Here is a 19,347-nt window from a genome sequence, read left to right as displayed (position 1 = left end):
TAGGTCACATGTCGTTGAAACATTAACTGTGATGTTGATATTGCATTTTTTAAATTATTTTTTAATATTGACATGACATTGTCTTATGATGACACATTAGCATAATCGTTATTTTTTTAAAGGTGGGTGATCAAAACAGAATAAAAATGTAACGTTTGGTATGATTTAAAAAAATAGTTAGTTGACCAAAACATAAGCTAAATAATAGGTGGATGACTAAATAAATAATTTCCTTATTTTTGGGCATAGGTAAATGAGACGAGACAGATCGTGAGCTATTCGAGATCGACTCGATCAATGCTCGATAAATACTCGGATCGAATGGACTCGACTCGAGCTCGAGCTCGACTCGAGTTCTTAACGAGCTGAAACGAGCTACTCGATATTCGACTCGAAAAGCTCGTGAGCAGCTCGAAAATATAATATATTAAGATTTTATTTAAAAAAATAAATTAATAATAATAATAATATTTATGTATTGATTTTTTTTTAAATACAGTAAGATTTCATGTATTTAAGGTTCATGTTCGAGTTTGAGGCTTCAATCGAGTTAAGTTTAAGAATTTTTTTTTTCATTTCGAGCCTTTTCGAGCTGCTCACGAGCTTCAGTTCAGGATTTCGAGTTCGAGTCGAGCTTGAAAATTTTAAGCTTGCGAGTTTTCGAGTCGAGTCGAGCTCCATTTCAGAGTTTTCGAGTCGAGTCGAGCTCAGCAATACTCGAGATCGACTCGGCTCGTTTACACCCCTAGCATAGGGTGTGCCATGGCTAGGGGTGTAAACGAGCCGAGTCGAGCTCGAGTATTGCCGAGCTCGACTCGAACTCGAAAACTTTAAATGTAGGCTCGACTCGACTCGAAAACTCGCGAGCCTAAAATTTTCAAGCTCGACTCGAACTCGAAAGATAATATTAAAACTCGACTCGAACTCGAAAAGGTTCGAACTCAAAAAAAAATCAAGAGCTCGATTGAAGCTCGATTTTAAGCTCGATTCAAGCTCGATTCAAGCTCGAACTCGATTAAAGCTCGAACTCAAACTCGAATTTGATCCTACAAAAATCTTATATTACTTTTAAAATATATAAATAATTTTCCCTTTAATCAACCATTACCAATACATTATATATGAATGTATGAACTATAAAAAATCTAAAAAATAAAAAATACAATTACAAGAAATTTAGGATAATTAATATAAGTTTTGAAGTTTTTTTATAATAATTATTAGTATTATTATTACTCATGTTTATTTTATTAACATGTGGTGCAAATCGATGAGGAAGCCCGAGATAGTGCACCACCCAAGTGAACCCACCGAGGAAGACCCATGCTGGTCTGCCATCCACCGAAATCAATGTTATCGTCGCCTATGCTGGCCATGCTCGAATCCATGCCCTGCAGACACACAAAACAAGGGACAGAGCACCAAGCACAAAACAAGGGACAGAGCACCAAGCAAAAAACAAGGGACAAAAAACCAAACACCAAAACCAATACTAGGAATGACAATTAACAGCTTATGTAGCAGTTGATAAGAATTAAATTGTATCTATGGGACATGTAAAATAATATGTTTCTGAGAAGAAGAAGGGGAGTGAAAATTTTGAAATATACAACAAATGAACCACCAGATAGAATACAAAATATAAAACAATTTCAACCTTAGATTTTATTCAAAGATAATTAATCAAAATTTATATAACCTTACTTGTGACATTCACATATGTCCTAATCACTAACGTGAAAATCTAATGTATTGGTTCACCTTAATAGAGTTATGAAATTGAACAACCATATATTTCTTGACAAAACCATATTCAATTATCAGCGGAGTTTTCTGCAACCTAAATCAACATAACTAAATAAACCACTATAATAAGACAGTGTGGTATTTGTCCACTCACCTGAAATCAATCAAAGGTCGAATATAATTTTGACCAAACTTGTAGTAGTCAAATGGCTCCCACAAAGCTTTGTGGTAGGGTTGAAATACAAAAAGATCTTGAAAAGCTACCGTCATATTTCATGTAGAAGTTCATAAAAACTTATAATCGAAATGCATTATCTAAAAAAGGAAGTTCATAAAAGTTACAAACTGTATATTCATCTTGAAAGAGCATTTTAGAACAATTACCTCTACATCCAAAAGCACATGGTCAAGTGCAACAGCCATGTTCGACAACACAACTTCAGCAGCAGCGAGATCTCCACTTTGAAAAACCTAAATGTTGTCACATGCGAAAGATTTTCTCTTTTAAGTTTTTAGATATACAGGTAAAAGATACGCAAGAATGAAAAAAAAAGTTCACCAAGATTTTCGAAGGGCATAGATCGTGTACTGAGGAGAACATATCATATCTAGAGCATACATTAATGTGCAGTAAAGTTTGGGTTTCTTGCCTAGGCCAGCGAGGAAAGAGTGGTCTAGGCGTTAGGACTCTTCATCGGAGCCCGTGGGGACGGCGAAGGCCGCGGTGGCCGTGGTCTGGCATGGTTACGGAGTGGTGAAGCTGGGTATTTACGAGGGTATTATGGGTTTAAGTTTACGGTTTTGGGGATGTTTTTTATGAAGGTTGTCATCGAAATATGTTTAGGAGAAGTTTAAGCTCCACATCGGAGCACTAGGCGACTGAAGCCACAGAGGTTGTGGGTCTCTGTTAGGGTTGAGCGAGGAAAAATGATAGAAGTTGAAGTGTAGAACTCCGTTGAAGAAAGGCGAGAGGAGCGACAGCTGCGGGCCTGCGACACTGTTTTCTGGTTTGTATGAGAATGAGAGGGGGAGAGTTGGAGAAGGTTAGGGCGTGAGGCTTGAGCGGCTGAAATGAATATTTAGTTTAGGTTTGTTTTAATTTAGGTTCTAAACCCTAATTAATTTTGGGGTTAATTATCGTTTAGCCACCATAACCTTAGGGGTAAATTAGCTTTAGGCTCTCTAGATTTATGCGTTTTGTACAAAACAGTCCCTCAATTGTTTAAATTTTAGCTTAAATTAGTCCTCACATTTAGATTTTTCTTAATTTAGTCTCTGTTTAGGATTGTTTTCTTTAATTAGTTGTGTATATTTATTTTGCATGTTGATATGTTTATGTATAAGTATGTGAATAATTTATTTATGAGCCACATAACATCATTTTGCATAATTTGTATGTTACCTTCATGGCATAACTTAAACCCTAACACATAAACCCTAAACCCTAACACATAAACCCTAAACTCTAAACTTTAAACCTTAAATCCTATCACATAAACTCTAAATCCTAAACCCTAAACCTTATCACATAATTAGTTATGAGGTAAGTACAATATAGTATCTTGATATTAAATGCTCAAACCCTTGATATTTATGATATTTGAACCCAAAACCTCAAAATATAACAACAATTTAAAAAATTAGTTATTACAAATATTATCATTAGAAATATATTAAATATTTGTCATTAGATAAATAATTTTTTTATCAATTTAAAATAAATATAAGAATATTTATTCAAAAATAATTTTTAACCATTTTCAATTCAAGAATATTTATTCATCAATAATGTATTTTTAATATATTTTTAATAATGTAATTTTAAAAAATATAAAATTATAATATAATATTTTTTCGAGCTGCTCACGAGCTTTTCGAGTCGAATATCGAGTAGCTCGTTTCGGCTCGTTAAGAAATCGAGTCGAGTTCGAGCTCGAGTCGAGTCCATTCGATCCGAGTATTTATCGAGCCAAGATCGAGTCGATCTCGAGTAGCTCGCGATCTGTCTCGTCTCATTTACAGCCCTAGTCATGGCATATATACACCCATGTTGTTTGTTGTCACCTTCCATGGGCGTCTTCTACCAACACTACTTGTCCGGTTCCTATTTCTTAATAAATTTGATTTGAATTTATTGTAGATTTTTAGTATCTAAATTGAATTGCACATCTAGCTCAATTGGTAAAGCGTAAGGCTTTTAATATTGTGGTCGTGGGATCAAGTCCCACTGAGGGCAATTCATAGCGAAGGTCTTCCACGGAAGTTGCTTTCAACCTGACGTTGGGGGTAGCCTATTACCCTACCTCCCCCTTATCCCATTACATATGGGAATAGGGTCAGTTAATTTTTTAGTATCTAAATTATTAATTTTGATTCATTTTAATATTTAAACTTTAAATTTTTTTACCATATAGAGGTTAATTTTCAGTATCACTATTCGAAATTTTAACATTAAGTTTTGAAAAAAAAAAGTTTAGGTACTAAATGTGTTAAATTTTTAACAGTGAGATACTAAAATGAAACAGAAATTAAATTTAGGTGTGATCTTGAAAAAAAATTAAAAGTTTAGGTACTAAAATATATCAAAATTGATAGTTTAGATACTAAATACGTAGTTTACTTTTGAATTTAACTCAATTTTAGATACTAAATGTGTAGTCTACACTTGAATTTAACTCAATTGCCCGACCTTTGGATGCATGTGAACAGTTTTTATGGGAAGAAAAATAATTAGGATTGCACTGTAATAATTAAAATGAGAACCTTTCTTAATAGCAGCAGCTACATATTAATTTTAGAAACGGGCAGTTACAAAGAAAGAGCACAAAAAACGTGTTGTAAATATAACTACATATTATTATTATTTTTTAAGAAAAGTAGTTAGAAAGAAAACATGTTTGTTAGGAATGTAAAAATTAGTATATATAATTTTCTACTTGCATGGTATTGGATTACCCCCCTTCCAACAGCGCAATCGAGTTAATAGAGAATGAAGTTCATAGAAAACATGAGAATCTCATCCAAATATATTTTGGTAGCTGTTGTGGTGGTTTGTGTTTCGGCTTGGTTCCAGCTAAACTCAAACCCCATCACCTTGAATACCTTTCGATTGTTTAAATCGCCACTCAGGGCATCGAAGAATCCGATAAGCTTTTACAAACTCAGTCTCCAATGGCCCCGTGCTACATGTCATTACGCTCAGATGCGCTGCCCGAATCCTCTTCCTAGTTCCTAATCCTTACAATAACATGTTCACCATCCATGGTATATGGCCACAAGACGTCTACGATGAACCAATAGAGAGATATTCTCTATATCCAAATCGTACCCGTGTGACACCCACTTCCGCTCAAAATCTCCCGGTAAGTAAAAGATCACTTCATATTTTTTGAATTTATTTTTATTTAATTCCCCCCCCCCTTGATTTAAAAGAATTATTTAGGTCCAATGTACCCACTCTTAAATGTTCAATGGCCAAACTTGAATAGACCTAATAACTATGCTGCCAACTACCAATTTTGGGGGAAAGAATGGGAAAAGCATGGACAATGTTCTGATTACCCAGTCCACTCTTTTTATTACTTCAACTCTGCCGTGCAACTTAGGCATGCCTTCACTGCAGGTGATTTTCTTTATAATTTTTTTAGTAGTTCGTATTTTTCAATAGGATAAAGTACATAAATGGTACCTCGACTATAGAGTATTACTTTATTGAGTCCTCTGACCACTATTTTTTTTTAAAAGTAGTTATCCGATCATAAGATGTTACTTTTTTAAGCCTCCGACTATTAAAAGTTACAAAATGGTCACCCGACTATTTATTGAGTTCCAAACTCGTTCTTTTTCGTTAAAAAATTTGATGGTAATTCGAGCTTGATGTTAACATGCTAACTGGAATATGATAGTCGTTTGAGATTCTGAGTTCATATTATATCATATCCCAGTCAGCAGGTTAACGTCCAACTTAAACTGTCATCAATCTTTTAATGGAAAATGACGAGTTTGGAACACAATTAATAGTCGGGTGATCATTCTGTAACTTTTAATAGTCAATGGACTTAAAAAGCAACGCCTTATAATCGAGGGATTATTCTGTAAATTTTAATAGTCGGAGGACTCAATAAAGCAACACCCTATAGTCGGTGGACCATTTATGTACTTTACCCATTTCATGATAAATCTTAAACTACGAACCAATTGAAAATTTATATTTCTTTCTCTGTCCCCAATTTGTTTAATATTATTTTGATTCAGATTTTGGATTTCAAACTGGACAAAGGTACAATGTACATCAAGTTGTAACCAAAGTTTACAACTCCATAGGGTATTTGCCTGAGATTACTTGCAACAGGGGCAGAAACAACGCATCAAGACTACAATAAGTGGAGATTCGTTTCTGTTATAATAGGCCACAGCCGTCGCTACAGCTGATTCAGAACATTCGACACTGTCCTAACCCAACCGGTAAACGAGGAACCTTGTGTTATAATAACTCTACTCGTCTAGTTGTTCCCTAGTGCTCCTCGCTCGTCTAGTTGGTGTCCATACGACTACCATACTTTCAATTTTAGTAAAACAGACGATATAATTGATGCGGGTCTATGACTCGCCGTTAGTCAATAACAACCACATCAGCTACGCCGCATGTTTTTAACGATAAGTGACTACATTGAAACCACTTAAATAGTTATTTGGTCATATTGCTAAAATTAAAGGTATAGTGATCATATCGACATCAACCCCATAATTAAGTAGTCGTTCGAATATTTTACCCGTATCTTAATGATATTGTAAAATAGTTTGTCGGTGATATTTTCATTATTGGAGGATTAGTAAAATGATGTATGAAATAAGAAAAGTATACATTCAGTTTTAAATTATATAGTGTTCACATATATGCTCCAAGGCTTAGGCCATTATTAACGATATAAATATCATTAATGAAATGACAGAGACTGAGTTCAATAAATGGCAATTGATTCTTCAAAAGTTTATATGGGAATTACATAAAAAAATGAAAAAGAAAGTAAGAATGAAAAATAAACTTTGAAAATATCATCATCAAAATATAAAGAAGAATGTGTTTATCGATGGCGCTGTTGATATACGAACCAGCGACGCCAGAGGAGGAGTGATCAATTGGATTTAGCCGATACATTGGACGCTGCTCTGTCCTTCATGCCGAGCTTTGGGCGCTTTTTGATGGACTCACTTTGGCGTGGAATAAGGGATATCGAGGCGGAGATGGACAACAAAGAAGCAGTGGAAACTTTTAGCAGCTATCCACACATGCACGAGAGCCCGATCATCAAAAGAATCCGAATACTTGTAAACAAACAATGGAATGTCGAAGGGAAGCCAATGGCGTTGCAGATGGGTTGGCACACCTTGGACTAAACGAGAGCATGGACTAAATGGGACCACCAGAGGAGGTTAGGCGAGCTTTCTCATGACAGAGTAGACGAAGAATAAGAGTTCACTGCTATCGCAGGCTTTCAATTCTAACCTAAAAAAAAAAGAAGAAATTAGCCCACTCTATTCTCATATGTAATGGGATAAGGGGATATAGGGTAGTAGGCTGTCCCCAACACCATGTTGAGAGCAGCTTCCGTGGAAGACATCCGTTATGAATTGCCCTCAATAGAACTCGATCCCACGACCACAAGGTTAAAAGCCTTGTGCTCTACCAACTGAACTAGACGGACAATTCTAACCAAAATTAATTAATTTATCAGCAACCACAAAAACCCAACGATCTTTATAGGACAACACAACCGTCAACCATTCTTATTGATGTGGTAAGTTCACGTGTAATGTCATATCATCGAAAAATATATTTTTAATTTTTTTTAAATATATATTTATAAGTATATATGTAATTAATTATAATTATAGTTTACTATAAAAAATAATTTATTGAAGTGACATCACATATGTACTTATTATATCTATATGAAATATTAACAGTTAACTTATCAAAAAAAAATATTAACAGTTAATTAACTAACAATTTTCATCTAATTAAAAAACATTTCACTTCAAAATGAAACTTCTTAAAATGTTATTACGTTTAAAGATGTCAAATCGAAGTAAGATTCACTATATATATATATAATGTTTTGGCTGTAACTCCAAATAAAGAATTCAAAATGTATCAACTCATTTTAGGAAGACAAAAGTAAAGAGTAAAAAGGTGCAAAACAAATTTTATTTATTTATAAAAACCACTAATTTTATTAAAATAAATCTCGAATTACAATAAAAATTTACAATCATAATCATAATCGTAAAATAATCACATAATTAGATTTTCTTCTTAAAATTATTAACACAAAATAATCACATAATAATAGGGTAAAGTACATAAATGATCCCTCGACTATAAGGTACTGCTTTATGAAGTCTCTCGATTATTAAAAGTTATAAAATGATCCTCTTAAGTCCCTCGATAATTAAAAGTTATAAAATGATCACACAACTATTCATATGTCCCAAACACGTCCTTTTTTGTTAAAAAAATAATGATATTCTGAGTTGAAGGTTAACTAACTGACTGTGTTATGATAAAATATGATCCCAAAATCTCAAATGACTATCATATTCAAGTCATCATGTCAACATCCATCTTAGACAACCGCCGATTTTTTAACGGAAAAGGAAAAGTTTGGAACATAAAGAATAGTTGGATGGTCATTTTTAACTTTTAATATTCGAATGACTTAATAAAGCTTAATATCGTTTAAACATGTCTCAAGTTTGGATCTTTGTGTATGTAAAAAATCTTTGTTGGAAGACTCACCCACCAAAGCCAGGTGTGGAATGTGAGATGATTGAGATTAGTCAGGGCAAAAAAGGGTAAATTACACATTTAGTACCTAAACTATTAGTTTTTGTTTTTGTTTAATACCCACCATTAAAAACTTTAGTTTTTATTTCATTTTAGTACCTTGTTCAAAATTTTCAACGAAGGGTACTAAAAATGAAATGAAAACTAAACGTTATGTATGATTTTAAAAATTAAAAGTTTAGATATTAAAACAGATTAAAATTGATAGTCTAGGTACTAAACACGTAATTTACCCAAAAACCACCTTTAGTTACTATGATTATGGATATTCTAGCCCAATGGGCTTAAACTGTTCTACGTTAACTAGGAGGTCAATCGAGCAGCACATGGTCTAGCCCAATGGGCTCTGTCAAATCTCAATCTGATGTGAGCGTTTAATGATTGCATTAGATAAATAGTAATTGATGAGCGTTTAATGAATCCATTTTCTAAATAAAAAAAAAGACTATGGAGATTCTATAAAAAAATATATATATTTACTTTATAGAAGCTTGGACTTGGACCTGTTCAACTCGTACTGGGCCTAAACTAAAATCAGTTCATTTATTTATTTATGGGTTAAATAAAAAAATAAGTGCCCAAACTATAGCATTTTTCACGAATATGTGCTTAAAGTATTTCTTTATTCATTTTAGTACGTAAAGTTACAAACGTTATCATTTTATGTGCCCAAGCCGTCAACAGTGTTAATTTCTCCCGTTAAATGACATGTGTAAAAATCTGGTAATTTAAAAAAAAAATTAAAATTATATATATATATATATATATATATATATATATATATATATATTTTTTATAAAAAAAAATTTGAAATAACCCAAAAACTTTGAAAACATTCATTTCAACCCTTAAACCCACGTCGGTCATCGTCTTTTGTCGTCGATGAAGTTCCACTTGACCTCACCTCACCCCGACGATCAAAACCCCTATGAAATCGTGGTCGATCGACAATGAATCGACATTTTATACCCCACAAACCCTAGGATGAAAATCATGATCTCACACGATTTCGACGGTCAATCGACGGTAATTACGATATCGTATAACTAGGAAGATCACTGGGATTACGTCGCTGGCGGTGGTCATGGCCGAAAAGGACGGGATCGGTGGGTTAAGATTAGAATTTCAAGATTTTAGGGATTTTAAATTTTTTATAATTTAAGAGAAATTAGTCTTTTTATTATAAATATAATAATTTTTTTTTATAATAAAATAACTTTCAAAATCATCATCCTATGACATGTTAAGAGAATAAATTAACAGCATTGAAGGTTTGGATACATAAAATAATGATTTTTATAACATTAGATATCGAGATGAATCATAATATACTTTACGTATCTATTCTTGAAAAGTGATATAGTTTTTTATTTAAATTTAAACCAAATTATAAAACTCCCTTTGATTTTATGTAATGCTTTTCTCTGGAAATTTCTTACCCGAACCTCTCTCACTCTCTATACGTTACACGTTACCGGCGTCGCAGTCCCGTATTCTTTTTCTTTCCAATGGCGATCCTTTTCCTTCTTTCTTCTCTTCACTGAATTCTCCCTCGCTTCTTTAGTGTTTCCAGAGGCTCTTCTTGTTTTTCCTCGCTCGGCGGTGTACGCCTAACACTCTGGCAGCCTCGACGTCGACACTCTTCATTCCTCAGCCTTCACCACAAGGTATCTCTTTCACTATCTTGACTCTTGACGTTCCGCTGAATATTTGTTTTCTTTAAAATTGCAGCTTTTCCATTAATTTTTTGTTCATTTTTCATTTCTTCCGCTAGAGTTGAACAATCCAAAAGGTTATTTTTTTATTAATTTTAAATTATTTGCGTTGATTTAGAAATTTGTGCGTTGGAAACTTATTTTGAAGAATTTCAAATGGCAATGGCTTAATTTTTCTTCAATATCAAAATTCATGAGTTTTTTGCGCTAATAAAATTCATGATCTTAGTTTTATATGTGAAATCAATATGATAGATTATGTGTTGGTGTTTGTGGCTTTATTCATTTGTTTACCTTTGAAGAAAATTGTGATTTTGTTTAACAACTTTTGAGGAACCAAAAGTAACTTAAAAATAATATTAGAAAAAAGATTAGTGCCAAATGAAACCTTACTTCAGGGATGTCATATTTTGTTGGTTTGTCTAGATGAATATATTGTATTGGAAATTTGGAGAAAAAGTTGGTTTTTCCAACTGCCTTTGGAATTTCAATGATCAGGTATATAGGTTTTGATCCTAGATGGGGTCTGCTGAACAAGATGAGTATGCCGCTTTCAAAGAGAAGGTGAGGCGGACGGTTTTCTTGGATAACCTGTCACCACTTGTAACCGAGTCAGTCCTGAGAACTGCTCTTGATCAGTATGGAACTGTCAAGTGTGTTGAGTTCCTTCCGAACTAACTGGAGCCTCGGAACATGCCCAGATGTGCTTTGGTGGAGATGGAGAAAGAAAAGCAATCTGAAGTTGTCGTCTCGACGTTATCAGAACTGCCTTTCATGATGTCTGGAATGCCAAGGCCTGTGAGGGCACGTGCTTCTGTGCCCGAGATGTTTGGTGATCGCCCAAGAAAGCCTGGTCGAAATCTGCATGTCCATTGGTTGGACCCTTCTGATCCCAATTTTGAGGTAGAAACAAGCTTAAGCAGCTTGTGAAAAAGCATGCCACTGAAAATGAAGTGATGCTCAAGATAAATTCTAAATCTCGTGTAAAATCCATCTGCTTCTAGGCGTGTAAGATATTGTTATTTTACATTGAACTTGTTATTTGTTGCTTTGAAGCATCAACTGGAGAAGGAGGAGAAGCTTGCAAAGCAACAAGGAGAAACTTTGAAAGCAAATTACAAGAAGTATGAGATGTTAGATACCTTGATGGCTGATGGAACTGTTAGACGTTTGGCACGACGCTATAATGTGAGAATTTCAGATGATTCAGGCCCTTCTACCTTTCACTGACATGTGACAACTTTATGTTCTAACGGAAGCACCGAGGGTCTTTGCTTGGCATGTATTGGAACAGTTTAAATCCTGTGGATATCTTCTCTTTTCTTCTAATTGAGGTGCACTTAGATTTTGTTCATGTTATCTGATTGTCAAGATCTTTAAAATTTTCATACTAGAGAACCACAAAATCACAAAATATTTGCTTAATATATACCCTATCCAAGTAGCATCATCGTCGCCGTCAAACCAAAGCCATGATATTTAGACAAGTCCTCATTCTCGATTTGTGACTGCCAAGATTCTAGTCTGTATGTACTCTCTTTTATCCATTGAGGAAGACAAGCGGTGTAAAGCGCGTCATTCTCATCTTCCCCCCTCCGAAATAAATTAGGGAGAACAGATAGTTGTCGCCTAACCGTCGTGAACTTTATCATTTATGAGCATAGGTTATTGGTGCATTAAGAACGTCGTGGTTCTTTAAGTTCTATAGAACATTAGCAATTTAGCACTATGAATTAATGTGTGCATTGTATTTATTTGATCTTCCTTGACTAGCTGCTGTTGTATGTACAAATGTACTTTGGTGTCTTGGTCATCATGAATATTTTGTGAAGGCTGGTAATTTGATATCTATCTAGAAGGAGAAAGGCCTCGTTGAAAAACCAGTGTCCAATTTATATTGTTTTTTTTTTAAGTTCTCAAACTTTTTTTTTTGGTCAAATGGGTGTCTAACGTTTTATTTCCTAACAATTTTAAGGTTAATTTCTGGTGACTAATAAAAGCATGACACATGACAGGTTTTTTAAAATTTTCTTTCGATTTCTGTTATAACCTTTAACGTCAAAAATTGTTAGCTTAAGAGAATATTTTTGCCATTGAATTGATCATCTTGCATTGGATAACGTGAATACAATCCGATTCAAAAAATTGATCTTTTTGAATCGATTGGACTTGGAAAAATTCAATTTGAATTAACTTTGAGTTGCAATTTTATAAATTTGACATGAAAACTATTTAAATTTGAGTCGAGTTTGTTGATTCAATATGATATGTATATATTATGTATGAAAAAATATTAAGATATATATGTATTGTATATGGTTATAGAAAACATTTTAAATTGAAATTAAATAGTATCATAATATTATATATATTTATAATTAAATTTAAAGAGAAATTCGAATAACTTAAGTATCAGAAATGTTAAAAGTATGAGTGTTTAATATCAAATAGTTATAAATTATCTATAAACAAATTCTACCATATACTTACCTCATATTAATAATAAAAAATTCTCAGACTTTAGGTTCAAAATTTTCGTAATATTCATAATCTTATATTTTGTAGAAGAACAATTAAAATTGTAATTAACATAGCAGACCGAAATGTCTTTTCCCTACAATTCCATAATTAAGTAATTATGGAATATTTTGTCTGTTTTAATTGAATTTCACCATAAAATAAAATAAAGGCAAACTACACAAATAGTCTCGATTATAGAATGTTGTTTTGTTGTGTCCTAATTATTAAAAGTTACAAAGTGATTCTCTGACTATAGGTCATTATTTTATTAAGTCATTTGATTATTAAAAGTTATAAGATGTCACCAAATTATTTATATGTTACAAACTCATATTTCTGTTAAAAATTTATGACATCCTAATTTAGATTTTAACATATTGATTGATATATAATAAAATTTTATCTCAAGATCTCAAACCAATATCATATACTTATACTAATACTAATAGATATGTTAATATTCACTCACAATCCAATGTTTTTCTCATATCTTTTATCTTCCATCAACAAATCCAATATTTATGACCCTTAAAGTTCGCTCACAATCCAACAAAAAATCAAACAAAAACATGACCTCTACTTCTCTAAGAACCCTCCACCACCGCCGCCGCCACAAACATCCTTTCCACCACCACCTCTCTTCATTCTTCCACCACTACATCCTCTTTTAACACCCTCCAACACCACCTCTCGGCCCCAAACTTCCGCCAAGCCGACGAAGAGACACGTCGTCTGCTCATACTCCTAGCCAGCGAAGAGAAACGCGGCTACGTCTGCTTCTCCGAAGTACAATTCATACCGGAAACTGATCTCAAAGTAATCGATCAAGCATGGAGAAAACACAGCAACAACAAGTTCGGGTACAGCGTGCAGAAGAACATCTGGAAGAAAGTTGACAAGGACTTCACCAAGTTGTTCTTAAAACTGGGGTGGATGAAAAAGCTCGACACAGAGATCGAACAATACAACTACAGGGCTTTCCCCAACGAGTTCATATGGGAACTCGATGACCAAACACCGGAAGGTCATCTGCCATTGACGAACGCTTTGAGAGGAACTGAGTTGTTTAACTGTATTCTTAGACATCCAGCTTTTGAGGGTCAACAGGAACAAGAGACTGGAACTGGTGAAAATGGAGGTGTTAGAGATGGAACAAAGACATTCGGCGACAAGTTTTTCAAGCCAAATTATTGCTTGTAATGTAGGGAAAAAACTTAAATTCTTGGGTACATAGTACTTAAACTATCAGTTTTAATCCGTGTTAGTACTTAGATTTTTATTTTTTTTCAAAAATCATACTAAATCTTCCGTCTTTGTTTTATTTTAGCACATCGCCATTAAAATCTTAATGGTGATTTGTAGGTGGCACCTTTATATGGGTAATTTTTAAACTTTTGTACCAAAATAAGAGTGAGAAAATAATTGAATGATGAATGATGAATGATGAATGATGTAATTTACCCATAAAAATGCAGTGTCATTAAATTTTTAATAGAGAGACATTAAAATGAAAAAAAACTAAACGTTAGGTATGGTTTTAAAAAAAAAATTAAGTACTAAAACAGATAAAAATGATAATTTAAGTACTAAATATATAATTTACCTTAAATTCTTCAATGTTAATGTAAAATGTATTGTGAAATTTATGCTGGGCTTTTATAGAATTAACCAATCGAGGTTTGTACTCGTCAAAAACTGGTTAAATACATTTATACTTTGAATGATATTTAGGGTAAATAATGAATTTAGTCATACAACTATCACTTTTCAACTAATTGTTATCTTTAAAGTCATTACTAACGTTACATTTTGGTCATCCGCTGTTAAAAAATTAATAGAACTGTTGATATGATATTTTTTATTTTTTCACTGATGACGTGACATTATCTTATGATAATACGTCAATATTACTGTTAATTTTCGAATGACAATGATTAAAATAAAACCGAAACATAATATTAGTAAAAATTTGAAAGAACAAATAATTAAGTGACCAAAAGAAATCAAATTAATATTTGTGTGACTATAATTTACCCTAATATTTATGCCATTTATTATCAAATGCATGCGAGGATAATGACAAATAAATGGCAGTCCCTTTTTATTGTTTTGCCTGATTTTTGCTTGCGACTTCTTTTGCTTGTTTGGAATTCATCACCATAAATGATCAAGAATTTATATATATATATATATATATATATAAAGATTTTATCACTTTTGTTTATATTGTATTCACTTTTCTTCAATAATTTTAAAAATTATAATATATGATAATTATTATTTTTTATTTAATTAAGATGTGGTCATTGAGGGTTAATTGTAATTAGAATTTTAACGAAGTGTTAGCGTGATACAAATGATTTATAAAATTAAAAGGGTAAACTACACAAATGATAATTAATATTTAAATAAGTTTTTGTTTTCCATACTAAAGTTTCAAAAGTAATAACCTGGTGACTAAAATATCAAATAGGACCTAGAACAATAATTTTTTTAGGGTAAACTACATAGGTGATCACTCAACTATGGTCAAAAATCATTTTGACCACCGATATTTCAATTTGATAAAACAGACCACCCAACTATTTGAATGATTCAATCAAACCACTATCGTTAACTTTTAATAATGGAGGTTACCGGGCAGTTAAATTTTTTGTATAATTGCATATTTGATACTCAATATTCATACATCATATCAATTTGATCATAATTTAATTCAATTAAAATAATATTGGAGGATATTTTTGTTTATTTAATATATTTATTTTTCCTCCAACACAGTGGCGACACTTGTCACCACCTTGATAAGAGCCTAAATTAAATAGTAATTTAGGCAGGAATTGGATTCGAACATGGGCAAATGGCTTTGACGGCACACAACTAAACCACCGAGCTAAAAAAACAACAATTTGAAGTTAAAAAACAATCCCTCTGTTTTTGTCTTATGGCAGCAATGGGCAGCAGATTTTATGGGATTATTTCTCTATTTTTTTAATTTTTTTGTATTTTCCTTTATTTTTTGATTTTTTATGTATTTTTGTAATATAATAATAATAATAATAATAATAATAATAATAATAAATGGTAATTTCACCTCCTAGCTAAGATATGATAAAATATGATCTCATAATCTCACACAACTATCAAATCTCAGTTAGCATGTTAAATTCTAACTCAGATAATTGTTAATTTTTTAACGAAAAAAGGCAAGTTTATAACATAATGAGTAGTTAAACGACAATTTTATAACTTTTAATAGTCGATGGACTAAACAAAATAACTCCATATAGTTAATGGACTATTTTTTTTAACTTTTTAATCAATAAACTCAATAAAACAATGTCCTATAGTCGATGAACTTTTGTGTATTTTACCTAAATTTTAATTTTTTTTTAACATTGTATTTAAAATATTTTATGTTATATAAAGTGAAGTTCAGATATTAATTTTGAATTAATAAGTCAAAATCAAATATTTGGTTGAACCAAAAATAAGTTTAAATATTAAATTAAACTTTAAAATTAAATTCAGTTTTCTAATTTAATTAAAAGATTTAAGTATCAAATTGTATTTTTTTATGAAAAGTGTGAAATTACACTTTAATACCAAACTCAAGTGTTAAAATATATATTTATCCTTGCAAAAAGTATTCAAGATTTAGTTTGAGAGTGTTGTATATATAATTATATATTAATAGTATAATTAATAGATTTAGAATAATTATGATTAAAATCGAACAAATTACTAATTAAATATATTCTAATCTAAAATAAAATAAATCCATAACCCATTCAACCGATACCTTAGTTGAGGTCCACGTGGAGCGGAGAAAATAATAAACTAGGCGTGCCACAACCGTTTGGTATGAGAACAAAGAGAAACATTTAAATAATCAATTTTATATTTTATAGTTTTTAAATAAAAAATAACTAAATAAAATATTAATTGTTCAAGTCAATAACATATAATTAATCGGGTGTCGTTGTCTCATAGTGACACATATATATTATTATAAATTTTAATAATGAGTGATCAAAATAAAAATAAAATATAAAATAAAATATAATTTTAAAATATAAAACAATCAAATAATCAAAATGATATTTAAAATACTAAACATGAAATTTATTTAAAGCTAAACCAATTGAAATATGGTTTTAAATTAAGAAAATAAAATATCTTAACATCTTTTAAAAAAATTAATTGGATAAAAAATTTGCAGTTTAAAGAGAACCGAACATTTTATTTTTTTAATAGTCTAGAGTAATTATAAGGTAGTACTTTTTAAAAAAATTAATTAATTGTCAACACATACATATTTTACAGATGTAACTATTCAAATTCAAAACCTCCCGAGAGAATAATATTCTCTTTTACCATTGAAACAAACAAATATTGGATAAATTACACATTAGTACCTAAACTATAATTTTTGATCTATTTTAGTATCTAAACTTTAAATTATTTCAAAATCATACCTAATGTTTAGTTTTTGTTTCATTTTAGTACCCATCATTAAAAACTTAGCGGAATTGTTACAACATGACACTTTTTATGGTAAATTACATCATTCATCACTCAACTACTTCTTACTCATATTTTGGTCATTAAAGTTTATTTTTTAATTTAATTACTTAACTTTCAAATTACTCCTAATTTAATCACCCTGACATTCAAATTTAATTTTTTATTTTAATTATATATTAATAAAATAATTAAAAAATCATGTCAGAAAACATTATTTATAAAATAAATTAGAGTGATTAAAACACGAACAATTTGAAAGTTGAGTAGTTAAAATGATTTTTTTTTTAAATTTTAATGACCAAAATAGGAGTGAGAAGATAGTTAATTGATGAATAATGTAATTTACCCATAAAAATGTCACGAGTAAAAGTTCCATTAAATTTTTAATGGTTAGAAAAATACTAAATGAAATAAAAATTAAAAGTTAGGTGTGATTTTGAAAATTTTAAAAGTTTAGATACTAAAATAGATTAAAATTAATAGTTTAAGTACTAAATACGTAGTTTACCCATAGATATTTAAACAACACTATTTTTTTTAAAAAAAAAACACATACACAATAATCGCAATCCAACGGTCACAAATCATCAGCCGGTCCCCCCTTTCTTTTACATTTTCTTTTCCTTTTTGTAGTGGGATCCGTTACCAAATGGGTCCAATTATTTATTTAATTCCAGAGCAACGCGTCTTTGAAGCCTTATAACATAATTATTTAATTTAATGCAAACCTTATTACAATTATTTTTTTTGGTACATCAATTATTTTAATTATTTAATGTCACCCCTAACCATCCTATTTTAAAGGCTCTCACTTCTCCTCCCAATTTGCACCAAATTTTCTTCCCACCACACAAAATTTGTTCCAATGCCAACCATTTTCTTTCGGATTTTCTTTATATACAATCTTGTTTTAGATTGTTTGGTCCCCAAGAAACTCAGATCCTTCCTCTCTGGTCCTCAGATTAATCCGACCCACGCTCCCGCTTTCGTCTCCGTCGGCGGTCAAGTCGGGGCACACACGTCTCTGACACCAACACCAGCGACCGCATTGGCATCCCCTCCGAAAAGAATGGACGCGACGGATTTGAAGAGGATTTTCCAAATGTTCGATAGGGACGGGGACGGGGCGATCACAAAGAAAGAGTTGAATGATTCGTTGGAGAATATGGGCATCTCTGTCTCTGATATCGACCTGACGCAAATGATCGAACAGTTCGATGTTGACGGCGATATGTGTATCGACGTCGATGAATTCAGCGCTTTGTATCAATCAATAATGGAAAATAAGGATGAAGAGAAAGATATGAAGGAGGCTTTCGACGTTTTCGATCAAAACGGGGACGGTTACATCTCTGTCAATGAATTGAGGTCCGTTTTGGATGCGCTTGGACTTAAGCAAGGGAAAGCGATGGAAGATTGCAAGAGGATGATAACGAAAGTAGATGCAGATGGGGATGGTAGGGTTGATTTCTTGGAGTTCAAGCAAATGATGAAAGCAGGCGGTTTCAATGCCCTGGCTTAACTCTCAAGTCAGGGATCTGTTTTTGGATTTGTCCGGCCTCGACTCGTTGCTGCATTGCATTGGTTCATCAGAGCGTATCGGTGCCAACGGGTTACTGCCACTTGTCACACGATGTCGTGGCTCAAAAATCGGGTCTATAACTTGAAGAAGAGAGGGGAAGCAATGGGAACAGTTTTTATCACCAAAGATTTGATGACAATATATTTTTCTTATTTCTTCAGGCTTGTAAAATTGGTGTTTTTGTTGTTTCTGGCTTTTCCCCATTCTCATTTAATTGTTTCATTTTCATTTGATTTGCTTGAATGATACTTGAACGAGGAAGAAGTGTTTTTTTTTTATCTTTTGTTTTAATAATATTTGTGTTATCTTCAACTCTAAGCAACATGAATTCAGCATGCTCTTCAAGAGAATCATCCGTAGTCGTCGTCGGAACGCAGCGGGCCATTCTTTTTGTATAGATCCTGCATTTC

At 32.1% G+C, this 19,347-nt stretch overlaps 2 protein-coding genes and 1 pseudogene across 2 annotated transcripts; all 3 read left to right on the top strand.

The window, feature by feature from the left end:
• Positions 1-10,087: 10,087 nt before the first annotated feature.
• On the top strand, positions 10,088-11,675 carry LOC120137669 (annotated as a pseudogene).
• Positions 11,676-12,316: 641 nt separating this feature from the next.
• Positions 12,317-14,028, top strand: LOC120137819 (tetrapyrrole-binding protein, chloroplastic-like). Its single transcript, XM_039153473.1, has 2 exons — positions 12,317-12,323; positions 13,418-14,028. Exons 1-2 carry the CDS (start codon positions 12,317-12,319, stop codon positions 14,026-14,028), a joined length of 618 nt encoding a protein of 205 aa, XP_039009404.1.
• A 4,177-nt stretch (positions 14,029-18,205) lies between these two features.
• On the top strand, positions 18,206-19,089 carry LOC120137735 (calmodulin-like protein 3). The gene has a single exon (XM_039153424.1). The coding sequence runs from the start codon at positions 18,221-18,223 to the stop codon at positions 18,875-18,877; it is 657 nt and encodes a 218-aa protein (XP_039009355.1). The 5' UTR covers positions 18,206-18,220; the 3' UTR covers positions 18,878-19,089.
• Positions 19,090-19,347: the final 258 nt, after the last annotated feature.

Source organism: Hibiscus syriacus, unplaced genomic scaffold (genome assembly GCF_006381635.1).
Source record: "Hibiscus syriacus cultivar Baekdansim isolate YM2019G1 unplaced genomic scaffold, ASM638163v2 tig00110676_pilon, whole genome shotgun sequence".
NCBI classification, from domain to species: domain Eukaryota; kingdom Viridiplantae; phylum Streptophyta; class Magnoliopsida; order Malvales; family Malvaceae; genus Hibiscus; species Hibiscus syriacus.
Note: the sequence above shows the minus strand (reverse complement) of the source record. Positions and strands in the feature narration are given on the sequence as shown.

Excerpts from the sequence above, each read along its gene's own strand:
- LOC120137735 (XM_039153424.1), top strand. The coding sequence starts at position 18,221 with ATGCCAACCATTTTCTTTCGGATTTTCTTTATATACAATCTTGTTTTA.